Source organism: Trichoderma gamsii, assembly GCF_001481775.2.
Source record: "Trichoderma gamsii strain T6085 chromosome Unknown Scaffold_24.2, whole genome shotgun sequence".
Taxonomy (NCBI): domain Eukaryota; kingdom Fungi; phylum Ascomycota; class Sordariomycetes; order Hypocreales; family Hypocreaceae; genus Trichoderma; species Trichoderma gamsii.
This window is the reverse complement of record NW_020171361.1, coordinates 48,466-68,536: the sequence shown is the minus strand read 5'-3', so window position 1 is coordinate 68,536 and position 20,071 is coordinate 48,466. Positions and strand designations below refer to the sequence as shown.

The 20,071-nt window shown below is 45.9% G+C and overlaps 5 protein-coding genes across 5 annotated transcripts; 2 read left to right on the top strand and 3 right to left on the bottom strand.

Annotated features, from left to right (window-relative positions):
• Window positions 1–5,766: 5,766 nt before the first annotated feature.
• On the top strand, window positions 5,767–6,833 carry TGAM01_v206848 (hypothetical protein; the record flags this gene model as incomplete). Its single annotated transcript, XM_018804398.1, has 2 exons — window positions 5,767–6,109; window positions 6,157–6,833. The coding sequence occupies 2 exons, from the start codon at window positions 5,767–5,769 to the stop codon at window positions 6,831–6,833; spliced, it is 1,020 nt and encodes a 339-aa protein (XP_018662513.1).
• A 594-nt stretch (window positions 6,834–7,427) lies between these two features.
• On the top strand, window positions 7,428–8,530 carry TGAM01_v206847 (hypothetical protein; the record flags this gene model as incomplete). Its single annotated transcript, XM_024549961.1, has 3 exons — window positions 7,428–7,472; window positions 7,525–7,675; window positions 7,764–8,530. The coding sequence occupies 3 exons, from the start codon at window positions 7,428–7,430 to the stop codon at window positions 8,528–8,530; spliced, it is 963 nt and encodes a 320-aa protein (XP_024405270.1).
• Window positions 8,531–9,329: 799 nt separating this feature from the next.
• TGAM01_v206846 (major facilitator superfamily transporter) lies at window positions 9,330–11,395 on the bottom strand (the record flags this gene model as incomplete). Its single annotated transcript, XM_018804400.1, has 7 exons — window positions 9,330–9,371; window positions 9,438–9,706; window positions 9,763–9,918; window positions 9,988–10,874; window positions 10,928–11,031; window positions 11,084–11,146; window positions 11,210–11,395. The coding sequence occupies 7 exons, from the start codon at window positions 11,393–11,395 to the stop codon at window positions 9,330–9,332; spliced, it is 1,707 nt and encodes a 568-aa protein (XP_018662515.1).
• A 1,905-nt stretch (window positions 11,396–13,300) lies between these two features.
• On the bottom strand, window positions 13,301–14,405 carry TGAM01_v206845 (hypothetical protein; the record flags this gene model as incomplete). Its single annotated transcript, XM_018804401.1, has 3 exons — window positions 13,301–13,381; window positions 13,448–14,317; window positions 14,364–14,405. 3 exons carry the CDS (start codon window positions 14,403–14,405, stop codon window positions 13,301–13,303), a joined length of 993 nt encoding a protein of 330 aa, XP_018662516.1.
• A 4,463-nt stretch (window positions 14,406–18,868) lies between these two features.
• TGAM01_v206844 (estradiol 17-beta-dehydrogenase) lies at window positions 18,869–19,633 on the bottom strand (the record flags this gene model as incomplete). Its single annotated transcript, XM_018804402.2, has 2 exons — window positions 18,869–19,460; window positions 19,530–19,633. 2 exons carry the CDS (start codon window positions 19,631–19,633, stop codon window positions 18,869–18,871), a joined length of 696 nt encoding a protein of 231 aa, XP_018662517.2.
• Between the last annotated feature and the right edge of the window lie 438 nt (window positions 19,634–20,071).

The window sequence follows — 20,071 nt, the reverse complement described above, 5'->3', positions numbered from 1 at the left end:
TTTACTGGTTTGGCTATTATTTCGGAGCGATCCCTTTTGAGTCAAGCTTCCAGTTAAATGTCTCTCCAGTTTGATGATTTAGCAAATAGAACTCGTTGAATTTACAAATATATAATAGCAAGGTTTCGATAACCTAAGACAATGGAAGTAATGGCCAGACTTCCCTTCTAGAACTCCACACCCAATTTACTCAGACCGCCTGGCCTGAGATATGTCTGAAATGCAAATCCGTCAAGGACCTCAAGCTTAACTTTTTTTAGAACCACCGGACATCAGGTATCTCTGACTCATAAAATCCGCTAGCGAACTAACTTTTACTATAATTATAGCTATGCACAATTCTCGTAATAGCAAGCATGCTTACAAATACTAAATCAATACTTAGGATACAGTTTGAGCTTCTCCACGATATAATTTTATGGTTGTGGGTTCAACCAATCCTGAATGCAGGGATAGTTTTCATAATCTACTTTTAAGCATAGAATTTCGATTACACCAGGCCCATTTGTTAATCGCGATGTCACTTGAGTTGCATTTTGTAAAGAGCTAGTAGTACATTCTAGGCTATAGTTTGGGCAACCAGTTTATATAATATATACCCTGTACATAAGTCATAGAATATATATATGAGAGTAAAGACAGAAACTTCAAATAAAGCTAAATAAAACAGCTATAGAAACACGCAAAGTGCACACTAACCACTCGACTGCAATATATCTATGTTTACAAACTATAACTGGTGGCAAAAAAGAACAAACTGCTGAAAGAAATCTTTAGTAAGATCTTCCCTGTTCACAAGAGCTTTTAGACCCTTAAGAGAAATGTGTAGTTGCACCTTTGCTTCTTCCATTTCATCAAACAGGCCGTTTTCTTCAAGCGTCAATGCTAAGCTAAAGTAGCTTCGAGCTACGGCCCCGACTTGAGACTCGCAGTCTTTGAGAATATTAATCACACATTTAAAAAAATACTCTACTATCACTTAATGAGACGCTAATGCGAACTGAGCCGACAGAGAACTTACGCGGCCTGAGTAAGATCTGCTCGCGAGCGCAGGAGAGAACCAAGTTTATGGCAGACAAAGGCTGTGTATGAGTGGGTTGGCGACTTCGATTGCCGTATCTTAAGGCAATCTTCAAAAGCAGAAAGTGCGTCATTGTCTTGCTTCATAGCAAGGAGCGTGTTGCCTGTATTGAATTGAACGCTGATATTGATTCGTGTTAGCAAACCGTTAGTCAAATTCGCATATAAGAACCAGAATAGTCCCTCACTTAGCTTTATAATCATGGCACTCAAATAATTCGATGGGCACATCGTCAGGATCAAAAAAGGCAAGAATCTCCATCAGCCTCTTAGCTTTTCCTGTCATATTAACAAGAGCCATCGTCCAAGTGCGATGGATGGATAATTCATAAAAGCGATCTGGGTTCCCAGGTTGGAAGAGCAAATTTGTGTCAAAATCGGCATAGTGTTGTAAGAAGCTGGCATAAGACAGGTTCGCCATTCTAATATAAGAACCGATTGAATGAAGGACCAATGGCATGTTGCCGAGACGATCTGAAATGGATTGGGCGGCGCCAACCTCTTCTTTAGTAGCGTTCACATAAGGATTGATATCAAGCATAAAACTCAGACTCTCTTTGGGGGGAAAAAGTGGAACTTCGAGACATTCATGGCCATATGTTGCCGCCACTTCACGATTCCAGGTGGTAAGAATGATGGATCCATGAGCTCCCACAGGCCAAGTCTGGTCAATAGCATGGTCATCTTCAACATTGTCGAAGACCATGAGCCACTTAACCCGTCGATTGGCCGAACCTAGGTATCTGTAACTATGATGTTCGGACTGGGCTACATTGTGCAGATAATGATATGAGTCTGACCCGTGGTGGCAGTCATTAACCACTTAATAAAAGTTCTAATCAGCGCTGCATCTTGCTGAGAACCCGTTGGCCCAAGCTCTAATAAACTAGCGTGGGTGATGAATGACTCTCTAAGCTTCTCTTCTGTTTCGGCTCGAACCCAAAAGATAGCATCGTAATCGTCGGCATGCTCAAGGCGAATTCGAGTGCTAGTTGGGTCTTGCCAACGCCTCCTAATCCATATAAAGAGACTGCCAGCAGTCTTGAGACTTCTGTTCCAGGAATAAGGTAGCTTTTCATTCGGCCCATCAATTCTCCGCGGAAGTGAAAGCGGAGATTGCGCCTGTAAGGGAGTTTTTTATACGGGAGCTGATCAGTCATGGCGGTGAATGCGTTTGCGGACAATAGCTTGATGATGTTGTTGTGCTGTTCCTGCTGCATTTTATATTTCGCCCAGTCTACTTCTGCTTCAACCCAGGCTGTCTTCTCCTGGATAGCGACAAGGCGCTTCGACGCCTGGATATTAAAACGTGTCGCGCGACGATTCACAAAGAAAATTTTCTGTGCAGCAAAGACTTGTTAGTCAAATGAGAGGACAAAGATGCCCTGAGACCACAAACAATGATGGCACCTGACACATATGGTGATGCAGCAGTAATGGAACCAAATGGTTATGAATGGATTGGGAAACAAAAGGAAACACCATGAGTTATGGCATGCCTCGGCTGTTGCACGGAGTGGTACTCTAACGGCATCAACTGACTTATTGGATGGGCTCTAAGGAACTCGATTGCATCCTGGTACTGGGCAATGAGCTCCGCGTAGTAGCATATCAAGGCGTGCTGGAGCCTTGCCGACAGGTCTCGGGGACCAAATTCTTTTAAATACTCCTGGAAGCGGGGTAGAGAACGCTCCATCCGCTCAAAAACATCCGTTGTTGCTTCAAGGGTTTCTTCATGCTTTGCGGCAAGCTAGCTTCTGTTTTAAGCAGACAGATTCAAGAGCGACGGACTGACCAACCAGTTATTCCAGGCTTAAGCATAGAGGGCACGTACCTCGAGTATCAGGGCTAGTGGACCCCATACAATGCCTGCAATGTCAGGTTTCGCCTGGACGGTCGTGTTTATGACAGTTGAAAAAGCTCTGAGTTGTGCCACGAACGTTTGCGTCTTCTTCAAGCTTTTTGCAGTTTTCGTCCCAGAATACTTGATAGTCAGTGCATGGTAATGGACTAGGAGATCTTCTGGCGAAGTAATGTTGCTTATCCGATTGCGTTCTTTGCTATTGAGACGCGTGTGGTAATAATCCCATGCCCGACTCTAGACTTCGGTAAATTCCTTGTTCATAGTGTCCGTCGCTTGTAATTCCTACATTGCACTGACACGTCAGGTAGGTGTAGGTAACGAATTGATCGTAAAATCTCTCTTGGCGGAAGTGCTTGTACAGAATTTCGGCTTAGGCACCGTGAGATTATAAGCTATCCGCCCACCGATAGCGCTTCAAATTGCTAATTGATAGTGCTATTATTGCCTTTTGTGTACTCTAAAGTTTGCATGATTGCGCTAATCTTACTAAGTATATCTTGGGTACGCAAGGCTTAGTTATCAAAAAAACAGAGACTGAGGAAATTTTGAACACACAAAGTGGCAATTATGCACACAATACGCTAAGATCAGCACACGCTAAAAGTGCTTCTGTGGTCGCTTTGTATGTGGATATTCATTTTGCGGTCTCTGTTTTTTTGATAACCGCTTGGTCGGGTACACAAGGCTTACATTATATCTATTACATCGGTGTTACACTTCAAGATCAGTTATCGTAAGTCTTGCGTGCGGGACGAGATAATTCTGCTCCACCACCATGCAAATTAGGACCGACTAATGTAGACAATGAACTTGATGCTTGACGACTTTTTCGTGCCATTGGCCTTGATATAAGGTTAGTGTAGCTATTCTTTAGTGCTACTAAACAAGAATCATTCTGCAGGCTATGCCCTGCGTTAAACCATTCTACTTATCTAAAACTACACAATGAATCCTTACGTTAAGAGATATGGCCTGAAGATTTTGTTCACGACAGTAATAATGAACTTGCAATGTTGATTATTCTTAAACTTCAGAGTTACCTCTACGGGTGGGGCAGTAGAAATCGGGGAACAAGAAAACTTTGAACATCCACGCTAAGATGATACGCACATACCAACAAGGTTCCATCTGTGCGAAAAGTGCTCATTTATAGCTTTCTATGCGCTTATTAATTTTGCGCTTTTCTATCCACTGCTTGCTCTGCTGCTCCGCTATCTTTTCTTCCTGTGCTGCCGCCTCCATTTCCACTGCCTCCGCTACTGCCTCCTCCAATACCGCCTCCGCCTCCACCAACCCGCCTCCGCTGGACTTGCCCCCACCGCCGCTTCTGGTGGACCACATCTTATTGATAGTCTTGGTTTGTGCTCGTTAAACTTCTTTGATATCAGTAAACTGTGAACGAGCGCGTTGTTTTGATACTTACAGTAGGAGATGAATTGCAATCTCTTTGGTAACATTGGTTTGTTGTTAAAGTCAAAAACGCATGTTCAACTGATAGGATATGTATATTCCAATAGTAGGATCTGTATGTTCACATAACAGGATCTGGGATGCGGCAGCCTTTTAACACTTATTGCGCTCGCCCCCCCTTTATACAAATGAGCAATTGTGCGCAAGTTCTACTTAATGTTGTTGGGTTGCACACGGACACTACTGGCCAATATATATTGGTTGGGTTGGGTCAACCAGTAATTCGACCACGTTGCATGCGACTCCATCAGTATTCCAAATACGAGGTATCACAGCAGTTGCTGCGGTAGCTGCAGGAGAGAGTGCAACTGAGATTTTGGTGACTGAATCCCCTTTCCCAAGAAAACCAACGAAGTACAAGATTGATGCCTCATCAAGTTCTGGTTACCCCCTCAATAGCCAACGCGACTTGCTCTATCGAATAGAAGTTTGTTTTGGTGTAATTACAGTGTCCCCTCCAGCATAACCACGAATCTTGCAGCCTGGATCAGACTGATAAGGGTCTTACGGTGTCGTTGTGTAACTACACAATCTGGTGCCTCAGGCAGCGAGTCAAATTTACCTGCAGATATCGGCGAGAGGATTGCAGTACCAACAAAATCTGGTTTTACTTCCATCATTTACGATCAAGTCTTGCCTGACCAAAGGGAGTGCCCTACGGCTCATTACATCTACTATATACCACATCAAAAACCATTGGGAGCGCCTTGCTAACAGTTGTCCATTGGGTTCAAAGTCCGCTCGACACATACCACACTTTAAATCCAGCCTAGTATTAGAGATGGACAAGTAAGAAATCTTTTCTCACCCTAAGAAGCAGTGAACTCATAATCATGCTCCAGGGACGCAGTGCGGCGCCTTGACGCTGCTATGCAACACGTGGCCGAGGTGCAAAAGGTTTGCAAAGCGCCATCGATATCTATTGGCATCCTACATGAAGGCAAAGTCCTTTATCGCAAAAGTCTCGGCTTGAGAGACGTTGAGAGTAACCTGGATGCTAACAGTGACACGTCTTATTTGATTGGGTCTTGCTCCAAGCTCTTGACTGCTGCCGCAGTTGATATCCTCGAATCGGCCAGCAGGCGACGATCGTGGATGCTTGTCGTCACTCGACGGGGCTAGCGAATCCCAACGCCGTCTTTTTCGGCCCTCAAGGCACTCTAACCATCAGGGAGGAGGATCATGTTGCCCTACTCAACGCACTTCCTACCTCCAATGACAGTGGTCAGCGCTTCAATAGCTGGTGGAATTACAGCAATGCCGCATTTGGGGTGTTATCGAATGTTATAAAAGCTGTTTCCGGTATGCACTTCTGCGGATTTGTACGCCAACGGCTCTGTCAGCCTCTTACCATGGACCAGACACTTGTTACAGAGGCCGAAGTCCGCAGCAACAACAACATTGCATATCCCTACGTACAGATGGAGGACGGGCATTGGGCTAGAATTGAGAACGGCCTGACCTCAGAAATGTATGCGCCAGGCGTAGCAGCAATGGGGATGCGCAGTTCTGTCAATGACCTGCTCAAGTTTTGCGCAGCAGTTATGAATCGATATGATTGTGAAAAGAATATTCACCCATCGCAGGAGCTCCTTCATCCAGCGAAAGAGAAAGAGAATCCCCTTCGACAGATATCGTCCATGTGGGGATGGTGTGGACTCGACCGGTGGACGATGGTTTCGACAATAATACCGCGTACTTGCTTGGTTGGTGGCGAACCACGATGCCTACTTCTGCACTAGGGCAGATCTCTTATAATGCCATCCACAGACATGAGGATATTATTGGCAGAAACTCTGAGTCTCGAACACTTTATGGACATAGTGGTATTACTGAAGGATCAGTAGCAACAACGTACCTGATACCCTCATCACATTCTGCCATTGTAGTACTGAGCAATGCGGCTTATGCAGGGGATGCATCCGACGCGACATCACAGATCATGCTTCAGGCTCTTTTTGACCTTCAACCATCCGTCAATCTCGTGGCTGCTATTGAATTATCCAGAAATGAACGATTGGAAAGACATGAGAAGATGATCTCAATCTGGCAGGAGAACAGAGACGTGTCCAAGTACAAAGCGACTCCAGAAGAATTAGTTGGATCGTACATTGGTCTAAATGTATCTCGGATCAACATTATCAGGAGTGACAAGTCGCCTTCAGGGCTGGCAGTCGTTTTTGCGGACCAAGAAAGCTCTCGCTGTGAGCTAGAACCCTATAACTCAGATTCACTTAGCTATCTTCCCATGAAGCACGAAGAAACTATAGCCCGTGGTATGATTGACTGGGATTATTGGACTGTGGGAATATTCAATTTTGTGCGGCAAGACCGAGACCGTCAACAAGGAGATGTTGTGGGCTTAGAATGGAAATGGGACGAATATGACTATCCAGCGCTATGGGAAAAAGAACAATAAGTGATAGCGTGAACTACTATCACGTTACGGGAGAAAGTTCCAGCAACTCAGTCGCTCTACAATAGGCTATTATTACGATGATATTGCACATGGATCGAGATTCAGCCTTAGAAAATACAAACTTATGTTATAAATCCAAACCCTTCCATAGAGCTAGGCAGATAATAAAAAGCTTAACGGTTCAATCTTTGCACTAACCCTTGTGATATAAATATAAGTGTTGAAATGCTGACAATTTTCTATCTTCAGTTTAGTCAAGTCTTTTTTTATACTAGAGCATTTCAACTGTTACCTATATTACTAAGGACGAGAACTACTTAGTTACAGGGTCTGGTTTTATAGATGCTATTTATGCCTAAAGGGATGTTCGATAAGCTCCCCCTATTGCTAAGTAAGCATGATTTCAGCCAAATCAATCAGCTTAGCACCTAATCCTTTGGCTAAGTCCACCATTTCTTAATTCCAATCTAATTACGCGAGAGAGAAGAGAAATCTTTAAACTAGGTACTCTCTTTCCCTAAGATCCTTTGGGGTGTTTCAGCCGCTCGCTGGTTCTGAGGCATTGCCCCAGAGCGGACTGTGGCGGCTACCGAGATGAGTATGATGAATGGAGCGCATTCGCGTCGCATTGCATGCAAGGTGTGCCTGTCATTCCTTGAGCACCACATATATAGCTAACGTAAAGTAACAGTTATGCCGAGATCGAAAAGTTCGCTGTGGAGGAGAACAGCCAGCATGCGAGAAGTGCAGACGAGCTGGTGAGGAATGCGTGTATCTCTCAAATCAAAGGCCGACCAAGGCCGATCTACTTCAAACAGTAGGGGACTTACAAAAACGCCTATGTAAGAATTTCGAATTATACAACTGCTCCACTAATATTAATGCTACACGGTTTGATAACTAACATCGATTATCGAGCCGAATGGGAAGACGAAGCAGAGGCACACATTGCTAAAATGAGCGCTTCGATAGACGCCGTTACTCTAACCCAAATGGACCCCTTATACCAGCAAAATAATCTGCGCTCATCTCTGCCGTTGACCAATGACTTTATAGAGCCAACACAAACAGCCATATCCCAACAACAGAGTGCCTTGAGTCAATTGCCAGTGGACGGGGACATGATTCTCGATAGCTCGGATATTGACTTTAACGCACAAAGCGAACCCTTTGTACAAGGGAGAGACAACCAGCTCCGGCATAGGGCCATGCGCGATTGGTCCTGGTCTCTACCTGTACCAGCAGGTGACACCGAAGAGGCACCAAGGATAAGCGAAGAAACTGGCGCTGTGATTCTTGACACTGTTGCCCAGTTTTCCTCAGCAGTGTTCCGCAGCCAGGCTGACGCTTGTGGTATGGCCACCTCCGTCGCCGACTACATCGTCTGGCTTCAGAATGCGCCGCAAGGCGGTAACGGCATGATGAATAACGACCCGATATATATGGCCCTCCTCGGCACGCTTGATACTCGTCTGCGAGAGCTATGCGACGTTAGCCAGTCGAGTAATAAGAGCGCTTTACAAGAGCTGGTAGCGGCTCTCGAGAAAATTGCTCAACCAGGCGGAACCACGGCCATGAGATTAGCCACCCTTGAAGAGGACCTCAGTAAACAGGTACAAAAACGCGCTGAGTTCTTCCGCACGCGGTATACCCCATGTGCACTTCTCAAAGAGCAGCAAGCCCGAGATAGCTCATAGCTGGGTGGAGATGTGATCCAGAGGTGGTAGTGGAACATTCAGAGGTAACTTGAAGGGTTTGAAGCATTTGTGAAGGGGCAGCTAGCGAGCAAGAGTGGCGTTTGAAATAAAGTGTTTACACATGATCAATTACCTACGGTGTTCAGTATTATTTTACAGATGAGTTAATAAAAAACTACGCTTAATCAACTAGTATACTCATTCATAGAGAGTGTCAAGGTTCAAGAGAAGCATCTATAATCCCCTAGGCTCTATCCTTGTTCATTAGACAGGACGTTGTATACCAAGCCCAGCGCACCTCGATACAGACGACTGAGAACCGCCACACCTTTCAAGCGACAATTTTGGTACTCCATTCCGGCACCATGAAAATTAGATTCTATAAAACTCCTACGGGGTCAGAAGACGTGGCTAGCACTCTAAAATTGTTCAACCGGCGCCTTTGATAAATATTAATTCAACTGAGAATAGCTATAAATTAGGAGAAAATAGTAGTCAACAATCAAGCACTTTCTATAGAGTTACAGGGCGTATAAGTAATGAACGAAACCAATTTCTTTTGACGCCAGCTGAACTGCCTTTGTAATGCTCAATCCTCGCGCGCTCATGCGATGGCCCATCTCACTAGAAAGCCACAGGTTGCGCCCGGCCTGTAGTCAGTTTCCGCCAGAAATTTAGTCTATAGATTGTAGCTCATCAATATCGATGTAACAAGCTGTCCGGTACGCCATCCTTTGAACGTTTTGTAGCTGACTGTACACCGATTTAGAGTCCCTATATTGGCGCCTGAACTTCTTGTTTAGGCCACCGCGCTGCCGCTCTCAATGAACAGTTTCCTCCTCTGCGGCAAGGTGTTAGCAGACAAAATGAATTCTTAGCGTTCAAAGCTTCCTCAGAGACTACTCACACTCAAAAATAGAGATGTGACGAAACCAATGGCGGTGATACCGACCAGGTAGTAGAAGCTATCGCGAATTGCTACTGTTACCTGTTTGACGACCAAGAACTTTTGCGCAGTATTCAGGCTCTGGTAAAAATTACCACTCGTTCCCGTGACCAGCTGACTGATCTCATCCCTTTTGGCATCTGGCAATGCGGCGGCGAGGTATGTGAGGACCATGTTCTGGAAGACTGAGCCAGACACCGAAAGGGACACGATTATGCCCAAAACTTGTGCTGCATTGCGAATTCTTAGTGAAAGGATTTTGCAATGAGTGCGTCTTGTAACCTACCAACGGTCATGATTGATACTGCGTTGTTGACCTCCGAGGCAGGGGCGAGCGCCGACACAACACCAATCCCAGCACTCTGAAAACACCCGATCCCTAGGCCGATGAGCACCGTGAAGCCATAGAGGTGGGAGTTGGTAGTGTTGACGTCGATAGTCGCTATTAATAAACACTCTCAGCACACTGGGTGTCTAAAATAACAGCGTGGAATCAAGGCTCTGTACTCACTCATCAGGGCAGCGCCCGTCAGTAATAACGCGTTGCCAATAACATACCAAGGTAAATAATATCCAGTCTTAGGCATCACAAAGCCATTCAACAGACAGCCAAAGACAATCATGCAGATCAGGGGCAAAATGCGCACCCCGCCTTGTAAAGGATCATCCCCCTTAGTAAACTGGAAGATCAACGGCGTATAATAAATTGACATCATCATTGAGCCTGCAACAAGAAAGGCTTGCAGAGGCAACAGGAAGAGGTCTTTGTTCCTCATGAAATGAACTGGCATCATCCTTCTCTCTGGAGGCACAAGCGGGTGATAGATAGTTACGAAGATGAAGGCAACCAGCAGCACGACAGTCATGATCCAGAGCGTAATCTCCGAGCCGCTATTCCACTTGTAAAGAGTGCCACCAAAGCTACCGGCCATGCAGAAACAGGCGCAGAAGGCAGTAAAGATGATAATACCGACCCAGTCCTGCATCCGTAGTTTCTTTTCGAGAGAAACATCCGGCATGACATTTATACTGGGGAGTAGCAACAGGTATCCGGGCGCGAACAGGCCCGCAATGGGGAGGTTGATGTAGAACCCCCAACGCCAAGTGGCGGCGCTCTGCGCAAGTGCACCGCCGACAATTGGACCCAGCACGTTTCCAAATCCCCATATGGACATGACGCCGGCGAGATATTTGGGTCGCTCTGCAGTCGTGGTCAGGACGCTGATGTACGTCAAGCCTCCAACATATACGCCACTGCCGCCGATGCCCGACACCACACGGCCAATGATGAGAGCTGCCATGTTTGGCGAGGCACCGCAGATGGCGCTGCCGGCCTCAAACAGGAATAAGCTGGCAATGAACAACAACTTCATGTTGAAGAGGCCGTAACCTTTTCCACTGTTAATGATCACGGTTAGCGCGAGTTCGAAACTAAGGGCAGTGATACGTACATGGGCAAAATGAGAGACTGGCCCAGCACGAAACTGACTCCGACCCATGCCAGAGCTGTCTGGTCACCGAAGGTTTCGACAATGGTAGGTTGAATGGTTGCGATCTTTGAGTGGCTCTGTTAGAGGGGGATTTAGGGGGACGGTCCGGGCACTTACAATAGTGTTGTCTAAAGCGAAGAGCAAGACAGTAGACATGAGGGAGGTGTAAGCCAAGGCCCACTACGGACGACAGTGTCAGCGTGTCATGACAGAACGTAGAATATGTGGTAATAACCGACTCACCCTCCAGCCCCTTATGATCCTCTGCTCTTCTTTGGCTTGCTCTATCATCTTGTTATTCTCGGGAGAAATTCCACTCCCTTCGTTCGATCTATCATTGCGTGTCGTGCCCAATTCTAAGGCTTCTTCATTGTTTCCAGGAATGTCGGTAGCATGATCACTGCTCGTGTGTTCTTTGGTTATAGCCATGTTGGAATCATATAATCAATACCACAAGACTGTAAGGCGTTATTATCGAACAGAAGTTGGAATAAGTAAATGCTTTATGTATTGCTCTTACATCCTGGCGAATTTAAAAGTTTCGAATTTGTAATCGAAAATACTGTTAAACGTATAGATGTTATTCTCCTGAAGTAGTATTCGGGCTATTGTACCCGAGCTGTAGTTCCTTTGCTTCTTTTATCAAGCATAACTCTCCTCTGTAACTGGCTTAGCGGGATGTAACATGTATCAGGAAGCCAATCATAGCCCCATCTATTCTTGTCTTCCTATGGAATATCCGGGCCGAACTGCCCGAGCATCTCACTATTAAGTGGAGACAATGCCCGGATCTTGAAAGTGCAGTACGGGGAGTACTGGCCGAATCCTTGCTGGCTCTTGGTTAGAAATTCTCCGACTACGCTTTTATAGCAGATTTACTTTCTAGTATACGTGTGTCAGCTAACTTACAATATTCCGATAGACATACATTCCTATAGACCCCCATATAGTTTTCTATAGAAAACCTTTACAACCTTCTTTAGGGCCTAGTTGTAGAGCTTGAGCCGCTATTATTACCGATGACTCCCAACCTCCCCCAAGTTGCGCCCACGCTTGCTGCGCCAGCTGTGCAATCCACCCATCCAGAAACCAGGTATCATCAAACCTCATCATTATTACACACCAATGCAAGAATATAGCAAGTGCCACTGAGCTATTCTCATGTTTATACTGCAGTTGGGCGACGAAAGCTTCACTGACCAACGCCGGCCATGACAAGATGTGTAACCAAGTCCTTGGCTGTCCCTGTATAGAAATGCACCAGGTCTGCAGCAATTCAGCAGCTTGAATTAAATATTCCTTGTCCGGCTCCACCATCCGAATGTTTGTCTCCAACAGTTTGATTCGTTCCAGAAATTCGGGATCGACCTTTGCGCCCATATCTCTTGTTCTGTCATGTGCTAGCATTTGGTCTTGCAGGAATCTGGGTGCTATAGCGATGGCAAGTCTTGCGGTGCCTCTGAGTAGGTGGAAGGTCTCAGCTATGGCGTCCTCTCTTGGATGAGTGACACACAAACGAATTTGGAAGACGGTGGTTGCTAGGCCGAAAATCCACTGGGCAAAGTAGGTACTGACTACCCTGCCGGCAACGGAGGCATGAAAACCTGCAGAGGCTTTCAGATGCCAGGCATGCGCCTTCACACTACTGCTAGAGCCTTGACCCTGGCGAAATAGCACGGACAAGGCGTTGAGAGCTTGCATCGCAAAAACATGCTGCTGAGCCTCGTGAAATATCAAAGACGCCACGCATTGAGCAGACTTTGTCAATAGAAGCATTGATGGTGACAGGCTATATACATCGTTGGACACGGACAGTCTTGAGTCCCATATGACAAAACCTGCTGGGAAGGCTTCTGTTTTGGCTCCGCGAGCAGCGTTGGTGTCTGTGAATGGACAGTGCTCTCCAAAACGGGAGCATCTACCACAAACTGGCATAGTCATGTCACACTAGCATTTTGATAAGTAGGTGTGCCGCGCGATTTCACATTGCGAGAGGCTTTACTTGCCTTGACACGACGTCTCTTGCATGGCGCGCAACCAAGCCTGGACTTGCTATGCCACCTTCGCGAGGGCATGGCTGACCTTGGGGAAGCGCAAGCAGTTAAGGCCTGAATAGCGATGGATTGATCCGTTCAATGTCTCACGCACGCCATCAAAGTATAAGCGACCGATGATAGTTTAAGTGTGTTAAGATCGTAGCGTCATTGTTGATTGAGAATGTCTACAGTAGGCATCGCTTCAGGGTCAAAGTCCGCATCGGGCGGAGTTCTATTAGTCCGCTAACTCCACCAACTGTGCCATACCCGGTACCATTCAGTTCGCCCTGTAATGCAATTACTGCTCGCCCAGCACGCTAGACCAGTCCTCGCCCTTGATGTATTCCTCCATGGAAGTCGTCTTGATATTCGGGTCCAACTGGGCTGCAATGTCAGCAGATTAACTCAGATCACAGCGACTGCAGTAACTATGGGAAAATTTTACCTCTTTTGGATATATGACTTTAGGATCTCCACCAGTATACCCGAACTCAATCATATATTCATTTGTGTCCATCAATTCTTGGCCAAGCGGTTCTGGGAAGTCCTTGTAGAACTCACTAGGGGTCACCTCTTGGTAGGCAGCCTGGACATCTAATACACGTCCCCAAATCTCCATCCACGTCGGAAAGGTCATCATCTCAGATACACCGACAAGAGTCTTCCCAGGAGAAACATCCAGTAATGCTTTAACAAATGCTCCCGTATCTCTGTCTGGAACGACAAAAGGCATTTGCACGTCTCCAGAGAAGGGCCTTTTGGTGAGATAAATCCCATCCGATTGACGCTGAGGAGCCATTGCTGATACAGCTCGCCAGTTTGTGACGTAGTGGCCCATTTGCAGGGCACTCATACGATTAGCCAGCTCCGGAAACTGACTTTTGATCAAGTCCATGGTCCTGGCCTTGGAGTCAAAGTGGTAAATGGTGGTGTATTTCCCTCCGCTGCACCGGGAGGCATCACTTAGGGATGAATACACAAAGTGTTCTAGTGTACTGAGGACGCTGAGATCAGACGCAGCACGGGCAACATTCATCCCTTGTTCGACTTCTCTCTCGAAAGCGTACTGCAACGCCGTATCAGGCCCGTGTGTGCCATCGAACATGTGGCAGAAGAAATCAGTGTTTGCAAAGATGGCGTTGGCCCCTTCAAAGGCGGCTCGAAGGGAAGCTTCGTCATCTAGGTCGCCTTTCACGATTTCAACGCCCTCGGCTGCCCAATGCAGGGCATTTTGACTGGACGGATTCCTAGTGATACCCCGAACTTTCCAGCTTGGCAAATCTAGAAATTGTCTAGCAATCGAGGACCCCTTTCTCTGTCTCAGTTTAATACCAATATTTGGTGCTAAGAGCTACACATACCTGCTTGCCAGTAACGCCAATGATAACAAAGAGCTTGGTCATCTTCATTTATAGATTATTTTTGGTATAAAAACTGTCTTAGTTCGGAACTTGCAGATGGGCAGACAATGTATAGATGTTGGATCGCTTAGATGCGAAGTCTCCTATCCTCATGTGTATTTATACCTGCCAAATTTCTCAAATCTTCTTACCGACAAGCCATTCCGCATAGCTTGATGTTTGTTACATTAGTCAATTGAATTCAGTGTTAATATTACGAACCGGTTGAATTGTTCCGTTCGGATGAGTAATACTGGTAGTAGTATGGAACCTTTAAGTGAAAATTATCCAATACGGGCATAGTATACGATGTGTAGCGGAGCCCGAGGTCCCGCGCATCTTGCTTCTGGCTAGTGTACGACGCTCCTTCAATCCTTCGGCAATTGGAACTACTCCCTCTTCCCGTATGTTCGATCCACTCAAGGCCTTTGATGACCTTTCTTGTAATGTGAGCAGTTTTTACCGCATACTTTGTTATGAGCTTGGAGATTTACTGTTCTACTATGCCTAGAGAACCATCTCCCACGGAATCCTCTTCTTGAAAGGAGATACGCTCTAAGAAAGTCTACAGGCGCTGACAAATGTGATTCGAAGCTCTGCTCGAATGCTGATCTTCTGGAAGCACACTAATTTTCAGCAAGGGGATATCACAAGCATTTGATAAATGGGAATCCATATTATCGATGGTCAATGTGGTTTTTATGATGCTAGTAGCGTATTTGGTGCATACTGTATCATTTTTGTTCTATCATTCCGAATTAAATAATTCAACAAACTCAAACAATGTATGATAATCAGCCAAGTCTGTAACTGTAGCTAAACCATTATCGAGCTGGCTATTGAACTCGCTGGTATCAAGCTGTAACATATTTGGAATATCCGAGGCAACATTGCTGCAAAGTGGAGTAGACTGCAACAATTGGACCTGAGATACCCCATTGTCTAACAAAGTTGTTAATGAAGATGTTGAGCTCTCCGCTACTAGCTCATAGTCATTGTGGATTGGAGAATCCGGACAACCAGCCACTGATTTTGTATGCTGCACAAAAGTTTTTGAGATGCTTTCTAACCCTGCTGCAAACGAGCTTCGCCAGCTTATCTCTCTTAGGTAGCCCGGTAGCTGTTCCATAGCCGCCAAAGCTTCCTTATTTCTTTCCGAGTTTTGATTGCCGGTCGAAAGAATATAACAAAAGAGAATAAGAAAGGCGTTCAAGGGACAGCAAATCAGCTGCCACATGATGGGGTGGTAAGGCCGTTTGGATTCATGTGCCATGTGTTGGAGCAGCTGGAGCATTGTTTCGAAGAGTCTAAACAATGCTCCTGTAGCTGGACTGAAGATCGTGTGATTAGGATGGATACAAGAAATGAAACTCGAGAGTATGAAATGCTACATCAATCGACTTTGCAGCTTTATAGTCACACAGTGGCTTCTCGAATAGCGCTGCCGCCTCAAGAATCTGGTACGTCTCGCGGGTTAGTCAAGGTCACAATATTCTTGGTAGCTATTATACAACAAACGAACCGTTCGTGCTTGGCCATATCAAGAGATCAAGTCTTCGGATATCGCTCGTATGCTCTCATCGTTTGGGTTGGCTTCGCCGTAGAGGCAGTGCCACATATTTTGCAGTAAATACGACAGCAAGATTGGTTTATAGGTGTAATGCGCTTCGAAGACCCCAGGAGTGTTTGTTGATGTGAGATGAGATCCAGCCCGCTGGACTTGCCGTAAAGTAGGTTATCCAATCTTTCTCACCATTTCCTGATGAATAGTCGGATTTCTGCCAAGGTGATAGCTAGTCTTTTATCTAGCAGGTTCAAGTGCCAAAACTCCATCAGGCGCTGCTCTTGAGTATGACTATCTAGCCAGTGTTGATTGACTCCCAGAGCTTGCATCATCCTGCAAGCATTCGCCGCAAGCATCCAGCAAAGTGACGGTCCCGCGAATTCGGATGCCTGGCTCAGTGCTAGAATCGTTGCTTGGATATTCAAATCGCTAGGTTCTAATAAAACTCCCACGTCACTGAGAGTAAGCCAAAGATTTCGTTGCAGCTTTGCTTTTACCTCTGTGGGTGGCGCAAAGAGATTTTATAAGCAACTACTATCAAGTCTCAATCTACCTTCGGCCCATTCTATGACATATTCTTCAAACAAACAAAACCCCTCACTAGCTGTATTAGCCCCCAAAGCAACATGTCGGATGCCCATATTCGCGCTTCTTTCAGATAATGACGAGAGCGCGTCAAAGCAGCTGTGCTGCTCTGGGATATAGATACTGCGTAGCTGCTCGCGAGCCGCTTGGATATCGGTTACTAGGTAACAATGCATGCCACTAATCGTCTCATCAGATGCGGTTGGAAGAGGCCTCCAAATTGGGCTGGCTAGCCCTAGTTGCCTTTTCTACTGCTTTTTCTTTTCCTACGGATCACTCCAGAGCGTGAATAGGTGCATTTGACGCTTACTTTTCTGCAGCGTTTACATCCGGAACTCCCGGGAGCAACTGACATAGACGGTTGTCAATACGATGACCTAGACAGACTGAGTGACTTGACATTACCTTGCTCGATCTGCAGGAGTCGCAGCATATTTTCCATTCTCTTGTCGTCGTCTGACACCATCGGGTTAGCTTCACTCACAGCTTTTTGGAGATCGGAAGTTTTAGACGAGGAGGTCGCAAGTTGCGACAGACACGGTCGGAAGTTATCGATTCCTCGGAAGTTATAGCAAATGAAGGCCACCGCCAAGGTCAGACTAGTAATCTCCGAGTGGCTAACTTGTTGGAACCAAGCTTTTGAAGTAATCCACTTCTTTGGTGGTGTATCACTCACGAATGCGCCAAGCTTCCATACGATGTTGAAAACGATAGCAGTCGCGATGTGGACGATGGCGTTGTATATAAACCAACTTCCACTCTCGTACACTTGGAAAGATAGCTTTCCTTACTAAAATACTCACGGTTCTTCTTCATCATGAGTCTATTCCAAGTACCAATTTGCCATTATTGGCGCCGGCCCTTCTGGTCTCACTCTTGCACCACTCCTGGAACTTGCAGGCATTGATTACACGGTATTTGAACGAGATGATTCAGCCACACTCTCCAATGAACGTTCAAGCAGTGGTACCCTTGATATTCATAAATAATTGGGGCAGGTTGCTTTAAAAGAAGCTGGCTTACTGGAAAAGTTCCAGTCCATCGCCCGCTATGATGTGCCGGTCAAGATTGCTGATGCGCAAGGCACTATTCAAGCAGACATTCCTAACGATAGTAATGCTAATAAACTAGAGATTGATCGCAAAAGTCTGCGAAACCTTCTCTTGAGCTCTATGCTAGATACTAGAATTCGTTGGGGCTATCCTGTCCAACATATACAGAGAGAAAACGATGGTTCTATCTCGGCCCATATAAATAGCTGTGTTGAACCTGGGTTCTGTCTTGTCATAGGTGCAGACGGGGGTCGGTCAAAAGTCAAAAGCAGGTAAAATGCCCATCATTTCCATCAGGAGATGAAAAGTTTTCTGTAGCTGATCCAAGTTCGCAGGTCACTCTTACTGAGCTGCAGTACTCTGGAATTCATTTCTTTATTGCATTCATGCAGCCTGGAGACCCAATCTACTCTTCAGCAGCTTCTCTAGTTGAAAAAGGAAATTACCTAGCCATGAAGAAAGGACGTCAAATATTTTTGCGTTACCTAGGTGATGAATCTTATCATCTCTCTGTTGGTGTGAAACTTCCTAACAGCTAGACGGGGAAGACGTCTGCCATCTTCCATGACCTAATGCGTTGTGGAAGTCGTTGCTTCTCAGTGAATTCGCCGGATGGGCCCAAGAACTTACCGAGTTCATCAAGTCCAGCGCTTCAAAATTCCGCTCCTGGCCCCTATACTCGACGCCAGAGACGTCTTCGCCCTGGAACCCTATACCTGGATTGACCCTGGTTGGAGATGCAGCACATTTGACGTAAGAGAATAATGCTTTGTACGACACCTGAATTGGCGAAACAAATCATCAAGCACGGAACTGAAAACTTGGAAGCTACTGTAGCTGACTACGAGAAGGAGATGCTTCCCCGCGCAATTAAGACGATTGGAAAGGGCCATTGGTCCATACAGTAATTCCTTTTTTGGAGCTGATTCGCCTCAAGACTTCCTCTATGCTGCTAAGCCATAGTGAAAACAATTGATGGAGGGGAAGAGTCTAGTAGAATATAGCTTGAGGTATCTGTTTACTTGCTTGCTTAAACTGAATTTTTTGAAGACGCTGCTGTTCCTTACTACCCATAGGTAGGAAGGAAGAGGATCATTATATACTTGGTTTAGCACAGGAAATAAACCAAGTCAGGTTCTAAAAGATCAGAACTGGTAAGGATGATTTGAGACTATGATGATCATTTAAAGCAATGAGCAAAAGACAGAATTCAGAACATTCTAAATTATCTGTGCTTTATGCAAATCTGTAAAGGAACTACAGACTTAGAAATCCGTTGACCTCGAAACCTCAGCCCACTGGTCCATTGTCTTAAGCATGCCGGGAATCATAGAATCCTTCAGGGTTCCAACAATATCAGGGCCTAAATGTAGAAGGTCGGGTAGTTCTTTACCACTTGCAATACCTGTACCAGTAAATACATCCACAATGACCTTGGCACCTTTTTCCGGATCGCCGGCCTGGTTGTTATTGGCCCTGATAAGCAGCTCACGCGAATCTGCGACTGGAGTGCCGACATACGCAGGTATGGTTGCAGCAGTCTGAATTCGGCGCTGAGCCTCTCCCACATTAAGAAACTCGGTGCGGAAGAAGCCAGGTTCAATAGTACAGGCCTTGATGCCAAATGGGGCCACTTCGCGACCAATTCCATCGGTAAGGAGAGAGACAGCGGCTTTAGTGGCACAGTAATGTGCCATTGCGGGGAAAGACCAGTAAGACGCCAAGCTGCCAAAATGTGCGATAACAACATGAGATGAGCCAGTTTGAGCAGCCTGGCGAAGATAACGAACGGAAGCGCGAGTGATATTGGCAGCGCCGAAAACGTTGGTGTTGAACTGGTCGTAGACCTCCTTAGAGCTTAATAGAAACAGTCAGCTTCAGTGATCGAACAGCATGATTCAAGGTAAGAGAGCCAAACAAACACACCTAGCCTCTTCTACTGCACCCTCAAGGATATATCCAGCACAATTGACGACGTGGGTTATTCTTCCGTAGATCTGATTTGCCTCCTTAAACTTGGCAGCTATCATCTTGTCATCCCAAGTCACGTCGAGTTCCAACGTCGCAGCACCAGCAACACCAAGCTCGTCAATACTCGCAATCTTTCGCGCCGTTGCAATCACCTTGTGGCCTCGGCGTAAAGCCTCCGTTGCGATGTACTTGCCAAAGCCGCTGCTGGCCCCTGTGATAAACCAAACAAGATCTGACGTTGTTTAAATTCGAGAGAAAATACCTCTATTGTTATTATGTGTCTGTTTGTACAATTAATATGGAATGAAGCGGTAGTAGAACAGGCGAATCAAGCTGCCTTTTCAAGGCTATCATATATTAATTGTTTTCACTGAAATTAAGCCTATGATGACAGAGACGGCCGCTAACTCCGCGAAGCCCATTTGAAATCATGGCTGCCACTTGGACCTCAGTATCTCCGTTGGTGTGCGATGGTTAGGAAGAATGATTCGATGGGC